The sequence below is a fragment of the Hippichthys cyanospilos genome, chromosome 16 (genome assembly GCF_059441005.1).
Source record: "Hippichthys cyanospilos isolate Australia breed blue-spotted pipefish chromosome 16, RoL_Hcya_1.0, whole genome shotgun sequence".
NCBI lineage: Eukaryota > Metazoa > Chordata > Actinopteri > Syngnathiformes > Syngnathidae > Hippichthys > Hippichthys cyanospilos.
The window spans coordinates 18,140,066-18,156,169 of record NC_142384.1 but is presented as its reverse complement, the minus strand read 5'-3'; the positions used below and the strand labels follow the sequence as shown (position 1 = coordinate 18,156,169).

The following is a 16,104-nucleotide window of genomic DNA, read 5'->3' as shown; positions in this document are numbered from 1 at the left end:
GTTTATCACAAAAAACGTTTCCCATTTTCCCAGTCCAGCCGCTGGACTTTCTCCAAAGTTAGGCGCACGCACACTTATCCAGCGCATAATGAAATCTTAATAAAAGTCACACTGGGGAATCTGATGCAAAGACGCTGACGGAGATGATGAAACTGGGCGCAAAACTGGGGAGATCGTGTGCGTGTGTGGACCAAATTCCAGGTTTTACTGTCATTGTGGGGACCTCTGGCGGGGATCTTTTGTGGACCCCGCAAGTTGAGACTTCTCATGACATGTTTCCAGAGTGAGGACGCCGATGCGATGTCCCCACCACGACGGAAAAAAAACTCGTCTCTAAGGTGTGTGTGTGTGCAGACAAGCATGCGGGACGCGCTAATCAATGCGCGCGAGCAAAAGTCAATTCTCGTTTCCGCTACTACGCCAGCCAGTAAATTAAGCAGAGGACGCCGGAGTTTCTTCTCGCCTGTTCAGCAGGATGTGATGATGTGCAAGACGTCAAAGGAGACAAAAAAGTAACAAGAGTGGACATTTCCTCCTTTCCCCAGGCGGACAGCAAGAAGTTACACTTGCTGACGGCAACATCCTCGTAATTGGTCATCTAACCATCTTCATATCATTTCTTTGCACTAATCATTAGTAACTAGCATCCATAATCGGAATCATCGTCACGATCGACGTCATTGTAGCAAATCTCGTAGAACAACCGCAATGTCTTTAACGGTCGTGTCGTTCATCATGTGGTCTGCGTCGTTATCAACGTCGTGATGCACGTCATCATCAACATCGTCGTAGTTATCAGTGTCAGTGGTGTTGACTAACACTGTCATCGTAAGCTGTAACATCAACGATGTCAATCGATGCATCGCGATCCACATCGTTGTCCTCGTCATGCACGTCATCATCATCGTCATCATCATCGTAACCATCGTCGTAAGTATCGGAAACCAACGTCAACATCTTTACCTTTGACAGAAATGTCATTCGATTCATCGTGATCCCCATCATTATCGTCATCGTGATCCACATCATCATCGTATACTATTATAGTAGTTTTTATTGTTAGTGATGTTGACTAAGGTCAACATTGTTATCCTCGATGTCAACACAATCCGTGCATCACGATCATCATCGTCGTTATTGTTATTGTTGACCGGCATCAACATTGTTATGGGGTTAGGGTTAGGGTAGCCAAACAAGTCATGATCCACATCATCGTCATGATCCACATCCTCAACATCCTCGGAATTATCGTCATTAGTTGTCGAATAACATCAACAACATTATCCTTAACATCAATGTGATCGACTGTTCATGACCCACATTGTCATCGCCGTGAGCCACATCATCATCATTGTCATAATCGTTGATCCACGGCTTCGTCATAACGAGCCGCATCATCATCATTGTAATCATTGTCAGTGTGTCGCTCAGCATCAACATCGTTATACCTAAATCAAAGTCGGACAGGTCATGATCCACATCATCGTCACGATCCACATCTTCCTCATGAGCCACATCATCATCGTCATGATCATCGTCAGTGTTTTCCACCAGCATCAACGTCGTCAGTCTCTAATATCAAAGCCGGCCGGACAACGATCCGCGTCGGCATGATACGCATCCTCGAAACTAACCCTAACCCTCATCCTCGTCGCGATTACCACCATTAGAGCTATCGACCAAAATCGACGTTGTTATGCCGGTGGAAGTTCACGATCCACGTCATCATTGTTAGTATTGTCGACCGGCATTAACATCATTATACTTCAAATCAAAGCCGAACGGATCGGGATCCACGTGGTCGTCACGAGCCACGTCGTCGTAATCCGACTTCATCATCGTTATCCTCGGCGACGCGTCATGATCCGCATCATCTGCTGACTTTCTAGCCACCTGTTATTTGCTATTATAAACAATTTTGCGTGTGTGTGGCAGCCTCCCCCGTGGTAATCGCTTGGCAAAGGCAAACGCGCATCGGATGCGCCCGCCCCTCCCGCGCTTTGCAGCAGCTGGCCCACCTGCGAGCGAGCGCGCGAGCGAGCGAGCGAGCGCGTCCGCATCCAGCGAAGGAGCCGATGGACGTTCGTGCAGCCATAAGGTAGCATGAATGTGTTTTGGATGAATGATTGAAGTGGCGCTCCATTTTTCTTTCTAGACGAGAATTTGCGATAGTCGTCTTTTCGCCGGCGGACGCGTCCTGACAGATGGCCGCCGTTCTTTGGCACGCGCTCAACAAAAGACTTGATGAAGAGTAACGGGCCAAAAAGAACAAGTTGATCAGCAACGAGTCAAACGGGAACAAAGGCGGAGGCCATTAGATGCCCGCAACGCAGGACAAATGCGTCCACGCGCCTTTTCACATTTTTGGCCCACCAAATTCCATGCTGCAAAGGCTAACATCCAAAGAAAGCCTGAAAACCACCTGAACGTGGATGAGTCAAGCCAAAATGGCGTCCTGTGTCTTTTTGACTAAAGTGGGACATTTTTAAACATTTTTTTGAGCATGACAGAAATGTTTCGGTGGGCCGACTCATAATAGACGCACCCACCAAATTTCCTGCTGCTAGGGCAAATATTCAAAAGAACCCAGACCTGAACATGGACTCGTCAAACCAAAATGGCGTCCAGTGTCTATTTGAGACTTTTTTTTAGACTTTTTAATTTAGCCTGTGAATAATGACGTAAGAATGAGGCAATTTCCAAGAAGACGCAGGCTCGCTTGACCTTGATTTGTCCAACGTCTCATTAGCAGGAGAGGGGGAATTTGCGCGGTAATGACGGGGGCGTCCTCTTCTGGTGGCGTGGAGGTGATGAGATGGACCAAGGAGGACGGGAGGAAGCCATTAAAGCTCTCGCCGCCCTTGTGGACGCTAACAAGGGAAAGGGAAATTAAGGACACCGTGACGAAAGGGGACGGCGGAGACAAGCGAAGGTTACCTTGTGGAACGGATGAAAACGTCTGCTAGTTCTGGGGTCCCCGACCAGTTTTTAACGATGTTTTTTTTTTCTTTCCCAAAGACAGCACAAAAAAAGAATCTGCTGGGAAATTGCATTATTGATAGCAATGTGCATCGATGAAGGCTAACATTTTGCATCGGAGCCACTATGATACAATATGTCAATACGCCGCTTCATGTTCCAATTCATTTGCTCTTCATTTGAAAATGAAGATTGTAATGTTACTTTTTTGAGATGAAAGAGTATTGAATTGGATTAAGGCTTAAACATTAAGGCATCCAACATTATGCAAAGGAGCCACTAATGCAATTCATTCATTTGAAATGCAAGATATATTGTTCCTATCTTGGTATTAAAAAGCATTAAACCAGATCAAAACTGAACAAAGGCATTCAAGGCATATTTTTTTGTATGAATAAAAATGTTATGTTATATGAAATTTTGCAAGAACAAGTTTAAGTCTGACCTGAAAAAGTATTTCAATCATAAAGTGGAAATGAGTTTCTTAGTTTGGAATTGGCAAAAAACGTCAAGTACGGAAAGACATTGTCGCTCGTCGGCAGTGTTCTCGCTACGTGACGGCGGACGGAAAACGGAGGATGGGGAACATCGGCGAAAAGCTTCCATAGCATCTTGTGCGTCCGTGCACGCTTGACTTGTCAAGCCCGCGGAAGACTTCAAGGATGCGTCAAAGCTGCGAGCTGGGGGCCCACACATCGCCGCTCGCCAGCTAATGAGTCACACGCCGTGTGTGTGTGGGCGGGTGTAAAGGTGGACGCGAGCCAACATGGAGCCAAGCAGGTATTTGATTAAACACATGATTAACACATTGTCTGCAGGGAAACCTGTCCGAGACTCAAAGTTAAGGGCAAACTTTTTCCGCCTTAAAAGCTCTGTCCATCTGCTAGTATGGCACGCTGGGGAACGTTTCAAAAAAATGCAGCGATTTTTCTTCTAGCTCGTCAAGATTGGCCGCGGTAAGACAAGCCTTCCGATTGCGATTGGACAGCCACAACCAGGCGCTAACATTTGCTAACAGTGCAAGAGGTGAGAGGCGCGTGCAGCTCCCAAAAGCTCAGTACTATCAAGCTCTAGAAAGCGAAAGCTAGCATAGCATCGGCAAGATTAGCATAGGCTTTTCTACGTTTTTCTTCTAGCTCGTCATGATTGGCCGCGGTAAGACAAGCTTTCTAATTGCGATTGGACAGCCACAACCAGATGCTAACATTTGCTAACAGTGCAAAAGGTGAGAGGCGCGTGCAGCTCCCAAAAGCTCAGTACTATCAAGCTTTGCAACGCGAAAGCTAGCATAGCATCGGCAAGATTAGCATAGGCTTTTCTACGTATTTATCTTGTAGCCTTAAATTGGAAGCTGTTTTTCTAGATTTTATTGACACTTTTTTCAAGAAATGTGGATTTATAGATCCCAAGGCTTGATATGATCAAGAAAAACTGAGGTAAGTTTGAGAATCCGCGCCCACAATGTTGTGTTTCAAAGCTTTTAGAGCTTCCTCGAAGTAATGTAAACGCTCAGTGATCGGGACGATATCTGCTTGATGGTCTTCTGAGCTATTTCAAAGTGTTTCACTAAATCCCCCATCGCAGGAAGCGGCGAACGTTGGGAATTCTGCATTTCGCCGGTGTTCGCGAAGGTGCGGAAGCGATCGGCGACAAGTTCAAAATTTCCGAATACTCATTACGAACAACACGAGGCAAGATTGGAAGCGTTCCGCCGCGTTCGGAACTTTGCGGGACGCGTGGGAGAGAAAAACAAAACCCAAAGACTGCTTCGCGTGTACATACGGACACGGAAAACGAGGCAGAGCAATGACCTTGTCGTTTATTAAAGGGTAGTGTAATATCGGAAATACACATTGATATACGGGCGCACCCTTGTGAGCGCAAGAGTATAGTAGTGATGGCAAAAATTTGGACTTGAAATCATTTTAGAAAAGTCTAACAAATGGTAAGTTACATATATATCTATATACCTATATATACGTATATACACAATGGTACCTTAACTTACGAGTTGAAGTTTCTGCACGTGCAGTAGTATTTGTGCGCCGATTGTGTGCCCGTGTGCAGCGCTTCCCAAGCGCAGAATTAGAAAACAGCAACAAATAAATACAGACTACAGATATATCAGGGATGTTCAATGTCACTTTTTAACAGGACGTTACAAGCACTCGACTCGATTAGTCGCCGATACTCATATCGAGTACCGATACCAATAATACTTTTGATGGACAAGATTTTCCCCCCAAACCGGCATAATTTTCAAGAGAGACAATTTCCAAATTTCATTCAAATTTCATGAAGGGCAATTTTATACTGATGGAATTTGCAAATCCCGGTTCAGAAGTACCTTGAAATAAGGGCAGGTATCCGCTCCCTACAGATACCGGGTGTTGATACCTGTCCCGACGGGGAAAATCTACGCGAGCTCGTAAGTCAAGGTGCCACTGTATGCGCGTTGAAAAATGACAGCGGTTAACTTGTTAAATGCTTTTGAAGTTTGTCCCTGGTTCGGCCCAGTCGTCAGTCAGTGTCTCGGGTTTTTATTGCACTGAGAACCGAGAGGCGATCTCTCAAAATACACTGGCGGTGTTCACGTTCTTTTTGTTTTTTGTTTTTTTTCGCTTTGCTTCTTCACACCTCCGACTCCAGGCTGGAGACCCTCCCCCAGGGTTTTGGCACAAAGGGACTGTTCACCCGGCGCGCCACCAGCACCTGCCGGCGTTCCCGGGCCGCCGCGACGGTCTGGTCCCGCTCGGCCCCGAACGCGCTGTTCTGGTAGGCCGCGGGCCGGGCGGCGGCGCGTTCCGGGCAGTGGGCGGCGCACGGGAACAGGTGGCACACGTCTTGGGGGCCGTCGTAGAACTGGCTCGGCGGCGCCGCGCACACCGGCGGGTCCGAGTAAGAGTTCAGGTAGGTGGAGTAGTGTCTGTGCACCAAGGTGGACGAGGACCGGCGCAAAGCGGCGGGGTTCTGCAGAACGGCCTCCCGGTACGAGGGCAGCCGAGTGGGGTCGGCGTACTTCAGTTTCTGCTTGTAAGGGTACGAGCCCATGTGGGCCGGGTCCAAGTAGGCGGGCTCGGCGGCCAGCGGGTAGCAGGAGAGGTTGTGGCCCAGGCTGCCGTACAGCTTGTAAGGCTTGGCGTCGGCCGGCACCACCACCCGCGGGAACAGGTCGGGCGCGTCGGCGCGGGGCGACGCGGACGCGGACGGCTTGGTCTCGTCCACCTGCCGGACGCGTTCGTTGCCCCAGGTGGCTTTGAGGAAGGAGGCCCTGCGGTTGAGTTTGTCCTTGCCCAGCAGGGGTACGTCGTCCATCTCGGGCTCCAGGTAGGACTTCATGCAGGAGTTGCAGCTGACGGCCGCGCTCGGGTAGTGTACGGCGTCCGGGGCGTGGTTTTTCATCAGCTGGTTGGCCCTGAGCTCAGCCAGGCAGGACCGCGGCTCGTCGTAGTCCGCCCTGGATCTCAGGTCCGGGGCCTCCGACACGTAGCTGCGCCTCCTGCGGCCCCCGCAGTCGGGCGGGTAACTCAACTTCCTCCTCAGCGGGGGTTTACGCTCCACGTAGACGTTGGGAACCTGGATTTCTCGGTAGGTGATGAACGGGGACGCCGGGCGGCGCGCCGGGTTCTCCGCGTAGAGCCGGTTGGCGTGGTGGGGCCGGGCGGTGGGCGACACGTCGGGCATGGCGAGGTGGGGGCTGCTGAGGCTGGAGATGGGCAGAGTCCGCTCCAATAGGTTGTTGCGGGCTGGGAGCGTGTAGCGCAGCGGCGTGGGCCGGGTGACCACCCGCGGCTTGTCCAAGAGGGGCTGGGCGGCCGCGTCCCCGTAGTGGACGGGGAAGGTGGGGGTGCGACTCCGTACCGGGTAGGGCGAATGGTTGTCGGTTATGCTGGCGATGTAGGGCAGGCGGCAATGCGCGACCTCCGCGGCGGCGCCCACGCGGGACGCCAGGCCCGCCCGGGCGTTGTCGGCCGCGCCCCGCCGGCTCCAGCTCTCCAGGGTTTTGGTGGCACTGTCCAGGGAATTCTCCACCCGGGCGGAGGACACCATGTCCTTGGCTGTCTTGAGCATCTTTAGCATATTCGCCTGCGAGTAGTTGGTGGTGACGTCCGGATTCTGGATGGCGTTGTTGCGATCCGTCTGCTCGACGCCGTTGAAGCAACTGTAGATGCCCTGCACACACGCGGACACGCAACCTTTACGACACTTTGGAGGCCGAGGGCCGGAACTTTCCCGTTTGGTCCAGTCCCGTCCACTCGAGTGGACCGGACCGCTAAGCATCCGCGCGTTCCACCGCGAGACAATTTCACCATCTCGAGTGGGACAGAGTAAATGATTTGATTTTTCGCGACGTGGTGTAAAAAGCAGTCGGATTGGGCTATCGAAACAATCAAAGGGCTCTGGAAGCGTCTGTGAAAGTGACACAGAAAAGGACAGAAAAACAGCGTCAAGTGCTGATGGTTGCACTTCCTCCTACGAGCTGGCGGCCGCCTCGCACACTCACGCAAACGCGCACACGCGTCCGTCTGTTAATAGGGCAATTTAAATGCAGGTGCTGCCGGATCACAAGCGCCCGCAATATTTCAGTTCGAGTTATTTCATTGCTTTCATCTGGCTTTACTCCACTCGGTTTTGTTTTGTTGGCCCGCTATCAAGTGCACTGCGACGCTTTACAAAGCTGCAGCTAAGACTTCATCACACATTTCATTTGCCACAGGAAAGGGGGCCTACGCTGAGAAAATGACTTGTGTACATACAGTCAGTTTTCCCGCAAAGTGAGAAATTCAACAATGAGTCAATCTCGTTATCTAAATCTGGAAACGTGATTGTTACAGGATGTCGCCATTCGGTTTGTTTGCAGACCGTAAGGACCGCCTCGCAACAAGTTCGTATGCCCAAAGATCCGGAGCTGCTTTCAAGCCCGAGCCCATCCAAACAGGCAATTTTTTTCAGCGGAAAAGTTTACTAAGTCAGGCCGCAGACGTACCCTGCTGATGGCCAGCAGGAAGTCCAGGCGCTGGGACTTGCGCAACGAGTGCCGCAGCTTCCAGTAGAGCAAATGCTCCCAGGCGAAGACCAGCAGGCTGAGGCCCATGGCCACCAGCAGCATGTAGAAGACGCCCGCCATGTTGTCGATGTCCAGCTTGCTGCTCATCACCTCCTTCTTCTCGTTGCGGCAGATCCCCGTCAGCCACACCGTCTGCAGCTTCTGGGTGTCGCCTGCCACACACATGCCGTGCCTGAGCAACTGTGATGTCATTTTTAGTCGACGGCTAGTGGCAAAATGGATACAAGAAAAAAAGGGGTGTTTTGCTGCCTAATTCAGATTCTGCAACCACAACAACCACAATTGTAAATTACTGGCGACGCATCGAACATATTGCTCCAAAGATGATGTTTGATTGACTCTCCCTTCAACAAACAAAAGCACTAAAGTATTCTTTAATAAAAATAAAGAGATCATCAGTTTAAAATCATCATTTTTCATACTTCAAAAACAAAAATGGTAAAAATTTAAACACTTTTTTTTGTCTTATAGAAAAGATAACTGGCCCCAGTTACCTTCAAAGAGGTGGCTTGTTTACTCACTCCTGCAAACGGGCATCATATCGGCCCTGCTGGAAAAATTCATCTCCAAAATCGCATTCTCCTCCATGTCAATTTAAACGCGGCGGCTCGTTCATGCCTAAAAGAGTCGCTTAGCTAACCTCCCGAACGCGGATCTTACCGTCGGCCAGGAACTGCAGCAGGGCCAGGTCAATGGGCCTTTTCCATCTGGATTCCTTCTGCAGGGCGATGCCGTAGCCGGTGGTGGCGAAGACTTTGCCGCTGCCGATGGTCACCAGCTTGCAGCCCTCGTCCTTTCCCGCCATGTAGTTGAGCACGGCGGCGTCGTAGATGAAAGCGTCCAGCTTCCTGCCGAAAAAAAGAGTCCGGTTGGCCGCGGCGCTCCGGATTTGCGGAGGGAGGCGGACTGACACCCACCCGGTCTTGAGGCTGTTGAGGGCGTCCTCCACCCCCTTCTGGTTGTACTTGACCATGTGCGAGTGCATCTCGGGGTAGTTGCTGCGGATGTTGCGCTCCGTGCTGCCGTTGGGCACCGTGCCAAAGCGGAACGGAGGGTACTGCTCCTGAGGCTTCTGGAACTGCAAGGTGGAACAAACGAGGGCTTGAAAGACACTTTTCAAGCTTGCAAAAAGGAGTGAAACGAGGGGCTGCGGCTAGCCAAAAGATTGCTCTTCCGATAGCCTGCTGAAAATTCGATTTGGATAAAAATACGGAATGGAATTTTTGCCTGGGTTAAAGAACAGTTAATAACACAAAATGATCCCATATTTGCTCTTATTGTACTACAGGGCATTTATTCAGCAGTATAGCCTTGTTTGAATCATGAAAGCGAAGAGCGCAGGAAGAAAGGGGGCATCGTGACCTCACTGCAGGCCAGAGTGGTCTATGGATGGTTGGAGCAGCCACTGTACGAACTGCAAGTATAGTACTCACACACACACACACGCATACACACTACTATCACATGTTGATTGCTGCGTGTGCGCCCCCAAAATCCTTTAGCGCGGCGACGTTTTGTAACTCGGGCTACTCTAACCAATAAATGGAGAAGGTAAGGTATATTTTGAAGTTGGCGCATGCATAACATCATAGGATTCATAACGAAGACTAGAAACTGCTGGATAGCTCAAGCAACTGGCGCGCTACCTTTTTGTCGCTCAGGCCGGAAACCGTGTCGATGTACTGCTCCTGGATCATGAAGGCGGCCAGGTTGGCCGTGTAGGAAGCCAGGAAGATGACGGCGAAGAAAGCCCACACGAGCACCATGATCTTGCTGGTGGTCCCTTTGGGGTTCTCGATGGGCACGGAGTTGTTGAAGACGATCCCCCACAGCAGCCACACCGACTTGCCGATGGTGAAGGTGGGACCCCCGGGATCTGCGGGCAACACGACCTTTTGTGACTGTCGGCGGGATGCTGGCTGGCTCCCTCCAGCGGCATCTCAAAGAATAAATAATTCGCAAGCAAAGAATCGGTGGTAGAAACCTTTCGCCGTCACCAGGCTGCGGTTGTAGCCCACAGGGCTGCAGTATTCAAAGACGAAGACCGTAATGGCCACCACCGTCAGACACATGACGAACATCATCACCCACACGGCCGGACTGTACGGCTCTGCAGGTGCACACGAAAGCCACACTCGCTGAGCAAATATTGAGGCAAATATACAGCACTATACTACTACAAAAAAATATAAATATAGTTGGCTGTGCCTATCGAGGCTAGCAGCGGCTTATGTTGAAATGGCATTATTTTCAACGAAAGAAACGAGCAGACCGAGCCAACGTCCGAGTCCGTCCTTGTTCACGCACGGGAATATATTCATCAGAAAATCAACTTGCGCTGTTGGTGTGTCTTATATTAGAGAAAATACCAGAATTTGACTCAAAAATTAAGTGTGCGTCCTATACACCGGCGCGTCGTATGTTTGGGGATATCCGGCGATTCAAAAAAATTCCCGACCTAAGAAGGCAGACGGCGAGACGGTGCCGTTACTCCTGGCAACCATGACGCTGATGCCCGTCTCCACGAAGGGCACCGAGAAGTCGATGATCTCGGAGCGTTCTTCGTTGATGGTGAGCGAGCCGATGGCCATGTCGGCACGCTTGTAGAACACCTGCGAGAGAGAGAGAAAAAAAAAAACACACCGATGTCCGCTCGATGTGAATGATGTCATCCTACAAGGGGACCCGTCGTGGTCCTGATGGTTCCTCACAATCCTCCAAGTTTTACATTTGAACCTTCGCATTGCAAAGCGGCGTTTAATCTCTAATCCACGGCAAGGTTTGGCAGGTTGTAGCAGAAGGTCCTTTTGTCTCGCTTACATGAAGCATCTGAGATAATATGACAAGAAATGCTTCCTCTTGACAGAAATCTTTGTCAAAGGATGCAGGATGCTTGATCCTAATTAAAATTTTAAATGGTAAAGGATAGAGGACCATAAAACGATCCGCGAAAGTCCATAAATCTTTTGTCTAAAATTGATTCGAGGTTAATGAGAGGCCCTTGAAACGATCGCAGGTGTGCGGCAACCTCAATCGAACTCCAATGTGATTGGTTCAGCCGGAACGCATCTGCGTCCTCAGTGGAGAATGAATGACCTCTGCCGGCCTTTGAAATGATTGCGGCTTTGCGCTGATTTCAATTAAACTTGAGTTTGAATGAGATTGGTTAAGTTGGAACACGAGCACCTCCTCAGCTAAGAGGCTGTGCACGCTTGTGCAAACACATGACCTCTGTTGGCCTTGAAATGATTGCAGAAGTGTGCCTACCTCAATTTAACTTGAGCTCGAACGCGATTGGTCGAGTCGGAACATAACCGCATCTCCAGTTTTGAGGGGGTGAACACTTATGCAAACACGTGACCTCTGTTAACTTCATTTGGACAACAGGAGTGCTTTGCCACCACCTTGTGTCATGTTTAGGCCATGGAACTATGTTGAAATCGGTTGAGGAGTTTCCTTAGATAAAAGCAGAGCTTTGATGCCATGTATGGTTTGCGCTGGTTTACTTCACCAATCCTTGCAATCTAAGCAATTCCGCTTAAGTCATGCTTCATTTAGACAAAAAGAGTGATTTGCCACAACCTTGTATCATGCAACTGCCAAGGAACTATGTTGAAAGTGGTTGAGGAGTTTCCTTAGATAAAAGCAGAGCTTTGACTCCACGTGCGGTTTGCGTAGGCTCACTTCTCCGATCATGCCGTTCCAGATGCCGCGCACGAGTTTTCCGTGCTTCCCGTTGGTGACCAAGTAGAGGTCGTAGGAGAACTTGATGTTTCGCGAGAGCTTCTTCAGGATGTCGATGCAGAAGCCCTTGCAGCACAATTTGGTGTACGGCTCCGTGTGGCCCACGATGCTGGAGAAAAAGACAAAAAAAAAAAAACCCTCGGCGTCAGTCGTGATGAACAGCGCTCGTTACGGGCGGGGGGGAAATCTTTACTTTGCCAACGATTGATTGCGGCACGTGCCGGGCGTGTCAAGTATTGACCTCTGCTGCTCCGGATCCGCTCCGTCTTTTATCACCTTCATTAGATGACCGATGCGCATTTTCATAGAAAAGCCTAACCCTGCTTTAGAGCCCTACTTCCAAAAACCAGATGCCGGCGTCAAACTCTACTTAAATACCCTAATTTGACATGAAACATGAAACTCAAAACCCTGACTTTATTTTAAATCCAGATTTCAGAACCCTAAAACTGACTAGAATCCCTACTTCAGCACGATAATCCTGTCTTGATATCCTTCTTTAAAAGCCTGACCCTGTCTTGCAACCCTATTTCAGAACCCTGACACAGACTTGAAACTTTCATTTGAAACCCCGACTTTATTGGAAACCCGATTTCAGAACCCTAAACCTGACTAGAAACCCTGCATCCCGTCTGCTTTACAAGCCTGCCTCGAAACCCTAACCCTAACTTAAACCCTCCTACTTTAAAAAACTGGTTTTGAACCCTACCTGTGGTTTGAGGTGAACAATTCCAAAATCCTATAAGCGGAAATCAGAGTTAACCCACATTCAGGAAAACCCTGTACCCTTTACCCTGTAAAAGAAGGAAACAAAACAAAAACAAAGCAGGAAGTCGGCCATTTTGCATTGAAACAGCCATTTCCGCCGAAATGGAACTCGTCCAATCGCTAGGAAATTTGAAGCACTTGACAGATGGATGACGGCAAACTAAACTGGCAGCAATTTTGGCTCATTTGCATTTGTCATTTTTTAGCGCAGATGTAGGCTGCGAAAAAACTGCAATTTGTCCTCCGGGCTGTGGGATTGTTTGTCAGAGCCGCGTTCATGAACGCTAGATCCGGCAGACGGGTCCGGCGTCAACGGCGGCCGACGAGGCTCTTCGTCTCGCACCCGATGGCGAGTTCCCGTATCATAAGAAATCAATTGGGACGGGCGCGCCGGCGCAGCGGAACGCTAGCGGCGAATCCGAGCCGCGTTCTCGCCGGGACGCTCATTAGCCGTCTGTAGAACACGTTCCCATCTGGGGAATTTGTCTTCCGTTTGAGTTTGCTGATCAGCGTGTAACCAAACTTCCTAAAATTGTTCAGCCGTCATGAAAAAATGTATTCCCCCGCGCTTTTTTTTCCCGTTTGATACAAAGTCTCTGCTTGAAGAGTTGGAACCCCTTCCGCGACAAATACAGTCCAAAATAACATTGCGAATATTCCGTTGCCGGGTTTTACACCGGCGTCACGTCGGCTTGGACGCCGTATCCTTTTTGGACAGTTTGGATAAGGGGTGCGCAAAGTGCAGCTCGTGGGCCATTTACAGCCCAGCCTCCATTTTTCCCGCGGCATGGATTAAAAATGAGATTCGACACGGCCGCTCATGAAAAGAAAAAGACAAGGTGCCACGACAACTAATGTATTTGTTGACATCAGTGGTGTCCAAACTAGTCTTGTCGGGACGCTAATTGGTGAAAAGGCTGCTATTCATCTTCCGTTTGAAGATATTTATTAGCTTGTGCCCAAGGTTCCTACATTTTTGAATGATACACATACTACCATGAAATTTGTGTCACTGATTAAAATGCGCATCCGTTTGAAACAACAAAAAAGGGCCACAAAAACACATTTTAGCAAGAGAGTGATTCATGTGCCAATTGATTTGCTCTTCATTTGAAAAGAAAAATGTTCTGTTCCAATCAAGGAATTCAGGATTTGGTGATGCTTTCAAAAACTGTTTTAAAATCTCAGATGTGCCATTTAAGAACCGGCGTCGATGTTTTTTGCCACGGCAAATGCGATTTTTGTTGCGAACGGTAAGGTTCAGTCTCGCAAAAAGTGGGGACTGGCTGTAATCCATTAATAAAGAATACTCCCTTGTCATTTGTTTTCAGCTGCGCCGGATATAGACAAGGGTATTTTGTGAATTTGTTTTGAGGCGCGGGCCCACTTACACTTCGGTCTTGTTGGATTGGCGTCGGCACGGCACGGTGTTGCTGACGCAGGTTCCGGTCAGCGGGTCCACGGCCTCCACGATGACAAAGGGGCGCTCCTCCAGGGTGGCCACCGTCAGGTGCCTGTAGTCCGACACGGGCTCCAGGTAGGAGCCGTAACGGGGCCACACCGGGTACCTCATCTGCAGGATGCTCATCTCGTAGGTTCCCACCTGAAACCCCGACGAGATCCAATGACATTTATGGACCCCGTTCCAAACCCTGCCGTCAGAGTTATCGATAAAAGAAAACAAACTGGAGATGGAACACAATCTGACTTCCAACAATCGACTCAGCACAGAAAAAGTTCCATTTGTTTCTCAAGCAGGGGGTGGGGTTTCAACAAAACGAAAAAGAATCCATTAAGCGGGTTGAAGCGGGTTCGCTCGATTTCCCCAACCGGCCTGGGATAGTCCGCTTTCTGTCCAGAGGTAGTCCTTCTGGTTGGAGCAATACTGGGTCCCGGCCATCTTTCATATGGTGCAGAAAATACAGCAATTGATTGGGTACATGCGATTAAATGAGATGACTTGTATATTTTTCCATCCGTCCCGAACGCGGGCAGCATATAAAAATAAGCATCCTTCGGGGAGGGCCGCATCCAAAGAGTTAAAGAGGCAATAAATGCGCGCGGCGTTGCTTTTTGCGGCCCAAATAAAGCGGCATGGGAAGAGAGCTTCTCCGGGCGAAAGCGCTGAGGAAGCGCCCGCATAACGCGCGGCTTTATCACAATCTCCCATCTTAATGCGGCCGTCCCCAATTTTTCCCCTCTCGCCGCCGCCGCCGCCGCCGTTATCGCTCATCCTTGCAAGGTTTGCGCGTCAGGACCTGGCCGCAGTTTGCGGACACTTGAGAGGAAATTGATTTCGGATGAGGACGCCGCAGTTTTACGGGCCGCGCAACAAGCAGTTAGCTCGTTGGGGCGCCCGATGCATAATTAAGGGGCAGGATTGAAAGCTGAATCCAGAGCTTTCTTTTATTTTTCTATTCTCCAAATGCAAGTTAACCCCGACTGGGGCTTTTTGATGTTTTTTATGTGTGAAAGGAAAGGCATACGAAACACAGTGGGAGGGAGGCTAAAAAATTGCGTAGATTGTCAAAACATGACGACTTTCAACACGCCATGCTGCCGCCATTTCAAAATGCTTGCAAACGAGAGGTCGAGAGGTACACCCCGTTGGTGTCCTATTCGGCCCGTGTCGGGCTCATTTACTGCCATTCAAAATTGGAAATGTTGGACAAATTGAAAACTGTGTTTTATCATGCATTTCCCTCCATTTTTGCATACATGCTTTCAAAAGCAACTTGAGAACGGGGCGCAGTAGAAATCTTTGTGTCGACACCCCAAAACCGCCGGGTGGCGCTAGCGTCAAACTTATGACATTCGCAAGCCTTCGAATGACTTTGATGATTGGCTTAGCCTGGACTCCCATGGTGTAAACGTATTTAAATAAAAAACATTATCAATCATTTGAATCAAAAATCATTTGTTACTCAAGATTTTTCGGGCCGAGGACCGCAGTTTGAGAAGCCCTGCACAAAAGCAATCCCCACATATGCAAACGCCGTCACGTTTAGTTTCCCGCTGAATAAGATGTCAGCGTGATGAATGTCGCAGACTTCATTTGACCATTTAATTACTTTTTTTCTTCGGCAAGACGGGAACAGGACGGAAACTCTCCACCGGCTGGATGAAGAGAAATCTCAAAGAGACGGCGGGTACGAAACGCGCAAACACGCAATTTTCTGCGCACGGCCCGCGATATTTACCTTTGCGCCGTTCAATCCAGTCCGATGGAATTTCAAAACGGCTCTAGTCTACCTGGAACGTAATCTCTCAGATAAGTTAAGAAAAGGTGATCGCGAGGAAGAATTGTGAAAATAAGTTCGGAAAAAGAGCATCAAAAGGCAAAACGGACGGCGGGCCGGGAGATTTAAGAAGGCCCTCGGGCGGAACAGATAAGCCTCGCCGCCGCCTGGCGGAGAGAGACCGGCCAACGCTGGCTGAAAGCGCCGTTGCCTTTTCTTGACAATCTGCGTGAAATCTTTCGCCGGTTGAGGGAAAGTTCAGCGGCGCGTGGTGCAAATTGGAGTTTTTTTTTTTTGGAGTGGCTC

The 16,104-nt window shown here is 49.5% G+C and overlaps 1 protein-coding gene across 1 annotated transcript in view; it reads right to left on the bottom strand.

Moving 5' to 3' along the window:
- Positions 1 to 4,778: 4,778 nt before the first annotated feature.
- grin2ca (glutamate receptor, ionotropic, N-methyl D-aspartate 2Ca) overlaps positions 4,779 to 16,104 on the bottom strand; it is a 36,313-nt gene continuing 24,987 nt past the window's right edge. Inside the window, exons 5-13 of the mRNA XM_088437437.1 lie at positions 13,951 to 14,162; positions 11,732 to 11,900; positions 10,506 to 10,659; positions 10,032 to 10,157; positions 9,694 to 9,923; positions 8,965 to 9,125; positions 8,708 to 8,895; positions 7,967 to 8,199; positions 4,779 to 7,152 (exon numbers count right to left, since the gene is read on the bottom strand). Of these exons, the coding sequence (XP_088293563.1) occupies positions 5,611 to 7,152; positions 7,967 to 8,199; positions 8,708 to 8,895; positions 8,965 to 9,125; positions 9,694 to 9,923; positions 10,032 to 10,157; positions 10,506 to 10,659; positions 11,732 to 11,900; positions 13,951 to 14,162 (3,015 nt within the window). The 3' untranslated portion in view covers positions 4,779 to 5,610. The remainder of the gene's footprint in view (positions 7,153 to 7,966; positions 8,200 to 8,707; positions 8,896 to 8,964; positions 9,126 to 9,693; positions 9,924 to 10,031; positions 10,158 to 10,505; positions 10,660 to 11,731; positions 11,901 to 13,950; positions 14,163 to 16,104) is intronic.